At 42.0% G+C, this 9,128-nt stretch overlaps 1 protein-coding gene across 1 annotated transcript in view; it reads right to left on the bottom strand.

Annotated features, from left to right (window-relative positions):
- PARP4 (poly (ADP-ribose) polymerase family, member 4) overlaps positions 1-9,128 on the bottom strand; it is a 77,108-nt gene that overhangs the window by 16,243 nt on the left and 51,737 nt on the right. The window contains exons 28-31 of the mRNA XM_010851238.1: positions 7,279-7,359; positions 5,936-6,031; positions 5,214-5,336; positions 7-418 (exon numbers count right to left, since the gene is read on the bottom strand). Coding sequence (XP_010849540.1) covers positions 7-418; positions 5,214-5,336; positions 5,936-6,031; positions 7,279-7,359 — 712 coding nt within the window. The remainder of the gene's footprint in view (positions 1-6; positions 419-5,213; positions 5,337-5,935; positions 6,032-7,278; positions 7,360-9,128) is intronic.

Below are 9,128 nucleotides of genomic sequence, written 5' to 3'. Positions count from 1 at the left end.
CGGCACCACTGCCCATTTCCAGGTACTTCTTAGGGGAACCGAAGTGTTTGGGACCAGCTGGAGAACCAAACAGTGCTGAACTGGCCTGAAGGTAGAAACCAGAGCCAACATGGAGGGGTGTAGTTAAGAAACTAGGGGCAGTAGGAATGTCAGAAACGGCCGTTTTCTGTGAGATAGCTTCTGTGAATTCTGGTTTAACTTCTGTTTGTTTAGATGACTCCATCGGACGCAAACCCCAGGGCTCCTCCGCATCCCTGAAGACAAAACTGACCACTTCAGATTCTTCTGGGGCATCTGAGCTAAAGGCTTCAAAATCTTCAGAAAGTATCATCTTAAGTGATGAACGCTTCTTTTTAGTCTGTTTACGTTTACATTTACGTTTGGGTTCTTGGTTCCATTCAGACGATGCTGAAAGTGTCTGCCAGAAAGAGAAGTGACAATATAAGGAAAGCACAGGTTAAGTGGATGATGATCAAGAAGCCAGGCTTCCTAGGAGCTGACCTCTCAGCACTGATGAAACTGTCTGTCCCAGGGCACTGAGAAGACCAGACACTCAGGGTCATTTACCTATAGTGCCCTCATTTACAGACATGGAGTTGGAGAGCTGGAGACAATATCAGTGGTAAATACACCAAATATCTTAATCTCTCTCTGTTCTTAGAATCACAGAATTTTAAACATCCCTTATTTTCCACAAGAGGAAACTGAGGACCATAAAAGAGACTTGCCAAAGACTTGACAATAAGCAATATTATAGTGTCAAATTAGTCCTAAAATGGGCTTTCCAGGTGGCACTGGTGGTAAAGAACCCAACCTGCCAATGCTAGAGACATAAAAGATGCAGGTTCAATCCCTGGTTTGGGAAGATCCACTGGAGGAGGGCATGGCAACCCACTCCAGTATTCTTGCCTGGAGAATCCCATGGACAGAGGAGCCTGGTGGGCTATAGTCCATGGGGTCACAGAGAGTTGGACACAACTAAAGCAACTTAGCAGCCCTAAAATAAACTGATAGAATGAAATTATTCCAGTCTTTTATACTGCTTTAAGAAATATTAAGAAAATGAGAAAACTGAAAAAAAAAACTCCAAAGCTTTAAGTAAATTAATGTCTTTTATATTAGAATATGAAAATATATAAAAAAAAGAGAATGAGGGATGCTGTCACTACTATTATCTGAATAAATTTTAAAGAGTATTCCTTAAAAACATACATGTAAATAAAATCAAATTTTATATGAATTACTAGTCCTTGAGATATCTTGAAAATAATCAGCTTTTAGTTTTACCAATGTAAATGAGGTTTTTTTTTTAAAAAGGAGTAGTCCCTTCCCAGCTCAGACAAATGTGTATATTTAAATAATTAATGGGGCTTCCCTGGTAGCTCTGCTGGTAAAGAATCTTCCTGTGATGCCGGAGACCCAAGTTCAATTCCTGGGTTGGGAAGCTCCCCTGGAGAAGGGATAGGCTACCCCTTCCAGTCTTCTTGGGATTCCCTTGTGACTCAGAGGATAAACAATCCGCCTGCAATGTGGGAGACCTGGGTTCAATCCCTGGGTTGGGAAGATGCCCTGGAGGAGGGCATGACAACCCATTCCAGTATTCTTGCCTGGAGAATCCCCATGGACAGAGGAGCCTTGTAAGCTACAGTCCATGGGGCCACACACAGTCAGACATGCCTGAGAGACTAAGCACAGCTCAGCACATATAATTAATACTGCAGGACACAGGACAAGACACACATTTAAAATAATATTTAAATTTTTCTGGTTAAATTTTTCTTAATTAGATGAGTAAAGTGAAAAAAGAGCAAGTGATGGACCAGACCCATCAGACATTAAAGACTTTTATAAAATTACAATTATAACAGACTGATTTAGGAAACAGAATACAGGGTCCAGCAACAGATCCTAACACAAGTGGGGAGTTAGGAGATGATAAAGACAACAAAGATTCCTAAAATCAATTAGAGGAAAAGAAGACTTATTTAATAAATGGTGCTGGAGAAAGTTGGAAGTCATCTGGAAAGGAATAAAGTTGTTCCCATATGTCCCATCTTGTACCAGGAAAGAAAATTTCAACGTAAACATGAAGCCATACAACTATTTAAAGAAAGAAATCATGGGAAATTTTTATAAAGCATAATATCTGAAGGAAAGATTTCTAAGCATGACAAAAGACAAAGCAATACAAAACAAAGAAACCCAAAGATGAAAATGCTTGACTTCATTAAAATATCTGCATGACAAAATGATGATAAGCAACATCAAAATACAAATGACAAACTGAGAAATTTTTGCAACTCGTATCATAAAGGCCTAATTTCCCTACAAAATATAATTTTCCTAAGATAAACAAGAAAATGACTAATCTCACAATTTAAAAAGGTAAAAGACATTAATGGACGATACCTAGAAAAGATGAATATGTGGGCTCTTAGGAATATGAAAACATGTTCCTTTTCATTCATAAAGAAATAAATGAAAATTAAAATATCACTAATATACTTTTAACCTATCAGATCTGTAAAGATCAAAAATTTGAATAATATACTGGGTTAAAGAGAGAATAGAGTAACAGCCTCTCAAGTGCTTCTGATGGGAGAGTGAACTGATATAACCTATGTAGTGGCAATTTGGGCTTTCAGGTGGCTCTAGAGATAAAGAATCTGCCTACCAATGCAAGAGATGCAAGACAGGCGGGTTTGATCTCTGGGTTGGGTAGATCCCCTGGAGTAGGAAATGGCAACCCATTCCAGTATTCTTGCCTGGAAAATTCCATGGACAGAGGAACCTGATGGGCTACAGTCCATGGGGCCACAGAGTTGGACACGCAAACAGGCAATTTGGTTAAAGCTAATTAGATATTCAAAATAGATTTATTTGGGTATAATTGACATAAACAACTACATCTTAGAGTGATGAGTTCTGGCATAAATATACATCCCTGAGACCATTGTCACAACGAGGGCAATGACATATTCAGCACACACTCCTTTAGCGTGCCCTTTTGTGCCCCATCTCACTCCTCCTCCTTGCTTTCTGTAACTTCAGATTGGTTTGCACATATTTTGTGTCAATGGAAGCTTACAGCTTATATTCTTTGACTTTTACTTAGTATAACTGCCCTGACATTTATCCATGTTGTTGTATATATCAATGGTTAATTCTCCTTTTTAACCTTTTTTTGAGCTACAGGACTTCCCTGTAGCTCAGATGGTAAAGAAACTGCCTGCAAAGCAGAAGATCTGGGTTCAATCCTTGGGTCAGGAAGATCCTCTGGAGAAGGGAATGGCAATACATTCCAGTATTCTTGCCTGGAGAACGCCATGGACAGAGGAGCCTGGCAGGCTACAGTCTATTGGGTTGCAAAGAGTCAGACACGGCTGAGAGACTATTTCTCCTTTTTACTGCTGAGTAGTTACTCTCGTAAGGCTGTACCACAATTTGTTTACTCATTTATCTCCTGATGGTTGTGTCCAACTTCTGGCTGCTACAAGTAAAGCCACAATGAATACTCATGTGCAAGTCTTTGTGTAAACACATACTTTCATTTCATTTGGCTGGGTCAAATGATAGGTGTATAGTTAACTCTTTAAGAAACTGAGAGTTTTCTAAAATGATCTTTTGCTTATTTTTTTTTACTGGGTTGTTTTCTTATTATCAGATTGTAAGACTTCTTTATATATTTTAGATAAACATATTTGTCAGATATGTTTTGCAAACATTTTCTCCCAGTCTGTGGTCTGCCCTTTCATCTTCTTAACAGTGTCTTCTGAAGAATAAAAGTTTTTGATATTAATAAAGTCCAGTTCACCAATTTTTTTTTGTGGTTTGTTCTTTAAATTTAGGAAAGCTTTGTACAACCCTAGCTCATTAAGGTTTTCTCCTGTTTTCTTCCCAGATACTCAGGTTTCAGCTATTACATTTAAGCCAATAATCCAGTCAATCTTTTTATATGGAGTGAACTAAGGGTAGAGGGGTTTTGTTTTGTTTTTTGGTACATGACTATACAATCTTTTCAGAATCTTTTTTTAAAAAGATCGTTTTCCCCCATTGAATAGCCTTGGGCCTCTGTAGACAATTGGCCCTATATATCTGGATATATTTCTAGATTCTCCATGCTGTTCCAATGGTCTAGATGTCCATTTTATGTTAATACCACACTTTCCTACTTACTGTGGCTTTATAGTAAGCCTCAATATCAGATGGTGTAAGGCCTCCAACCTCTTCTTCCTTTTCAAAGGTGTTTTAGCTAGCCAAGATCCTTTACATTTTGTTCTTTAGTTGCCGAGTTGTGTCAGACTCTTTGCAACCCCATGGATTGTAGCCCGCCAATTGTAGGCACCTCTGTCCATGGGATTTTTCAGGCAAGAATACTGGAGTGAGTTGCCATGCCCTCCTCCAGGGGATCTTTCTGACCCAGGGATCAAACTGGTGTCTATTATGTCTCCTGTGTCAGCAGGCAGGTTCTTTAGCACTAGGCCCACCTTGGAAGCACATAAATTTTTTCCCTTGGATTTTAAATCCTTAGATTTTGGCAGTTTTACTTCTCTAATTTGGATACTCCAGAGTCTTACTACCACTGTTTTGTTCCTTTGCTTTTGTATATATCTTCCAGGTTTTATTTCCCTGGAGAAGGGAATGGCAACCTACTCCAGTATTCTTGCCCGGAGAATTCCAAGGATAGAGGAGCTTGGTGGGAGTCCATGGGGTTGCAAAGAGTTGGACATGACTAGTGACTAACATCTTCCAGTTTTTATTTAAGTTGTGCTTCTCAACTTCTATCATGTGGTCACAAAGGCCACAGCATAAAGCACTACAAACTTAAATAAATATTGGTGGTGAAGTTAGATAATTAGATAGGCTTTTATCACCACTTTCAGGATGAACTGCCTGTCACTCTTAGAGATAAGGCCTTTGGCTTCCTGAACCACAGTTTGTCTGTAACCACTATTGTTCCTCTTTTGCACTTTATAGCTACATTTGTAAATGGAGCCTTTCTCACATAACAGCATTTTTAAAAATGTGCAAAAATTCCCATCATCAGGGAGACATCAGTATCTGCGTATACAGATCAAAAGGGTGCTATTTTAGCGAAGGGTTCCCCTTACCATCATAAAAGCATGAGCACACAATTGATCAATTGTATCAATTGATTTGTAATCACAACTTGTACACACAATTATATCAATTGATTTGTAATCAACACTCACCTGCATCCTGCTGGCATCTGGTTGTTCCCCCTCCCAGCTCATGTATGGCAGAAAATCTATGTCTTCTTTGGCAATAAGTTCCAAAGTATTTGGAATATCAGGAGAAGGTGACTCATTACCATACTATATTGAATAACAATCAGGTAAAGAGAAAACAGACATTATCACATTAAATTATTATTACAAATTCTACAGCCTCATGAATGTTTGGTTTGGAATATGTTTGGGGGTCGGACTGGATCCTGTGTCCTGGGGGAGAAGATGGTCAGGTTGGGGTGAGGGTCCCCTTCATAGAGCACCTGCTGGGTGGCGCTGTACCAAGTGCCTTGGAGGGCTCTCCTCTCAAACTGTGTAGACGAAAGGGCCACTCACAGGGTAAGGGGAGCCCAGGCCTCTCTTATTTTCTGAGGGTCAAGAATTAATAAAGGTGAGAAATGCCAAAAATGTAACAAATTGTAGTATATCTTAAAATTCACATATTCAACAATTTGTTACATTTTTGGCATTTCTCATCTTTATTAATTGTGTACTAATTCAACTGTAACATTAAAATAACAGCACAGGTAACTCATGCAGAGATCACGCAAGCCCTGTGCCCTGCGTGGATAAGAGGCTTTCTGCTGCTTTTCACAGACGCAGGGGCCACCAGTGACAGCAAAGGCAAGAATCATCTTCTTAGCCCGCAAATATAGATAAAATGACAGTGAATTAACAATACATACCCTTTTCTCCACAGCCACAAAGCTTGTAAACTGTGTTATGAGAGAGTTTTCTTTACTGAGTTTAATAATCAGAGATTTTAAAGTTTGCTTCTTCATCTAAGAAAAATGAATAATAAGACAGAATAATAATGAATAACAAATGAAATCATGTCCTATTGACCAATTAAATGAATACTACATAATACAAAAAGGTGTCTTTCTATAAGAAGTAGATAATGGCACCCCACTCCAGTACTCTTGCCTGGAAAATCCCATGGATGGAGGAGCCTGGTAGGCTGTAGTCCATGGGGTCGCTAAAAGTCGGACACGACTGAGCGACTTCACTTTCACTTTTCACTTTCCTGCATTGGAGAAGGAAATGGCAACCCACTCCAGTGTTCTTGCCTGGAGAATCCCAGGGATGGGGGAGCCTGGTGGGCTGCCGTCTATGGGGTCGCACAGAGTCAGACACGACTGAAGTGACTTAGCAGCAATTTTATAATTAGGATTTCCAACGCAACATTGAGTCGATGGCTCTGCCTAAGTATCTCAAGTGGCTAACCTGCCATTTCCTGCAAAAATTGGGCTCAACGAGAGGCTAAAGTACAGAAACAGCAATTCATATTCATGAGCTTCTTGTGGCTTGTGGTGTGTTTATAAGGAGCCCTCAAGGTCAAGGCTGCTGAGCTGCCAAGACCTGTCACATTGAGTCTGTCTCTCACTGTAAAGATGAGGAGCCCAGGGGTGTCAGGAGGTAGAGGGACTGGTCCAGGCTGGTTTGCCAGTGCGGCTGGTCAGCTGCCCTCAGATGGAAAAGGACCCTGAGCAAAGCAGGACCAAGGCTGCTGACCTGAGGGTGAGAAGGAGCGTGCTGACCTCTGAGGGAACCAACTGCCTGGGGAGGAGTGTGCTGAGCGCTAATGCTCCAGCCATCATTTGACAGCAGTCATCTGGGTATGGGGTAGCAGAGGGAGTCCCCTGCCAGGGCCTCAGTGGCTCAGTGATGGGGGGGCAAGGTGGGCTTGGCTCTGCTGAGCTCCCCAGGCGGCTCAGCCCCCCAGACCCGGCCTTTTCATCACAGATGGAGGACATTCACCCTACAACACACAAGCACCTAGGTGGTGTCTTTACAGGCACTGAGGGAGGCGTCTGAGTTTCCTTTGTTCTGTCAATAATTCATTCAATAAGCTAACTAAAAACTAAATCAAGTAACTATGGGGCACCCTGCACCCCGGCATGGAAAACACGGCAATGATGACAGGGGTCCCTTTCCATCTGCTGATCCTCATTCACATTTCCAAGGATAAAGCAACTCAAGAAAGGCCAAAAAAAACAGACAATGGCTTTCACATGAAAAAGCAAACCTCGTGATTCACTTCGTTTTCGTGGAGAATGCCATCTTCATAATCTCTTATCAGAGCTCGAGCTGCCAGCTTGTGAATCATCTGTTCAGGCACCAAAGGAAAAAAGATTCTAATTCATGTCATACATAGGAAATTATTTACAAAATTGAGATGCATTTGCATACAATGAAATTCACCCCCTTTAGGTGTGCAGGTTGATAAGTTTTAACTAATGTAGACACTGTGTGGGCTTCCCTGGTGGTTCAGCTGGCAAAGAATCCGCCTGCAATGTGAGAGACCTGGGTTTGATCCCTGGGTTGGGAAGATCCCCTGGAGAAGGGAAAGGCTACCACTCTAGCATTCTGGCCTGGAGAATTCCATGGACTGTATAGTCCATGGGGTCGCAAAGAGTCGGACATGACTGAGCGACTTTCACTTTCACAGACTGTATGTGGGGGCTTCCCTGGTGGCTCAGCTGAAAAGAATCTGCCTGCAATGCAGAAGATCAGGGTTTGATCGCTGGGTTGGGAAGATCCCTGGGAGGAGGGCATGGCAACCCACTCCAGTATTCTTGCTTGGAGAATCCCATGGACAGAGGAGCCTGGTGGGTTACAGTCCATGGGGTCACAAAGATTCAGACACGACTGAAGTGACTGAGTATACATGCATACAGACGGTGTGTGAGCACCACTGAAACACAGACAAGGGGATTTCTTCCCACTAAAACCTCGTGTCGTGTCGCTGTGCAGTCACCTCCAGTCCTGGCACCCATTCGTCTCCATTCTGTCCCTATAGTTGGCATTTTCTATACACGTGTGACCTGCTCTACTGGAAGAGCCAGCCCAGGGCTGTGAGGCCTGACTGTGATCTCCACTCTGAAGGGGCCACAGACAGAGCACCAGGAAGTCAAGGGCCAGGGCACCACCCTTTCCTCAAATGGCTGAAACAACAGGACTCAAAAGGCAACGTCTCCCATCAGTGACAATTCCAACTCCTGCCATTTTTTACTGGTAAGGCCACGATTCACAGTGGAAAGACAACTATAAAAATTGTGACTTTATGGAAAATGACCTGCTCCCAGGTAAAATCCCACTGAGATTCAGTTTTTCAGACAATACAAAGATACCCTTAAATTCTATACATAAGTCATTGGCAAGTAATAAGTTTTCATTCAATGCCAAAATGAAAGCTTTGCTTTAGTTTTGTTGTTGTTGTTGTTATTGTTTAGTCACTAAGTCATGTCCAACTCTTTTGTGACCTCGTGGATTGTAGCCTGCTGGGTTCCTCTGTCCATGGGATTTCCCAGGCAAGAATACTAGAGTGGGTTGCCATTTCCTTCTCCAGGGGATCTTCCCGACCCAGGGATCAAACCTGCGTCCCCCGCATTGGCAGGTGGATTCTTTACCACTGAGCCACAGCAATGTCTGATTATATAGATATAAATAAGGAATGGTTGTCTGGTTATATAAATACTCCTATGAATAGTAGTAGTAGTTACTGCCTCAGTTGTGTCTGACTCTTTTCAACCCCATGGACTGTAGCTCACTGGGCTCCTCTGTCCATGGAATTCTCCAGGCATACAGCATAGACAGGTTAGGAGTTTTCCAGATCTAACTATAGCAGATGTGGTACTAATGCAAATACTACAAATTCATTTGCTTTTAATCCAAAAATAGGAAAAACAAAACACATCCTCAATATACAATGTTTTATCATCATCCAGTGCCAGGAGCCGGTGAGGCATTCCACTCGTGACAAAGGTCATGAGGAAGGAGGCTCGGCATATGCAAAGGCGGGATCGAGCCTCAGGAGTCCCCCCGGATATTCTCGAGCATCTACCCCCCAAAAAAACCAGAGTCTGCCTACTTTAT

Source organism: Bison bison, unplaced genomic scaffold, assembly GCF_000754665.1.
Source record: "Bison bison bison isolate TAMUID 2011002044 unplaced genomic scaffold, Bison_UMD1.0 scf7180017864299, whole genome shotgun sequence".
In the NCBI taxonomy this organism is placed as follows: Eukaryota; Metazoa; Chordata; class Mammalia; order Artiodactyla; family Bovidae; genus Bison; species Bison bison.
The sequence above is the reverse complement of the archived record's forward strand: the minus strand, read 5'-3'. Positions and strand labels throughout refer to the sequence as shown.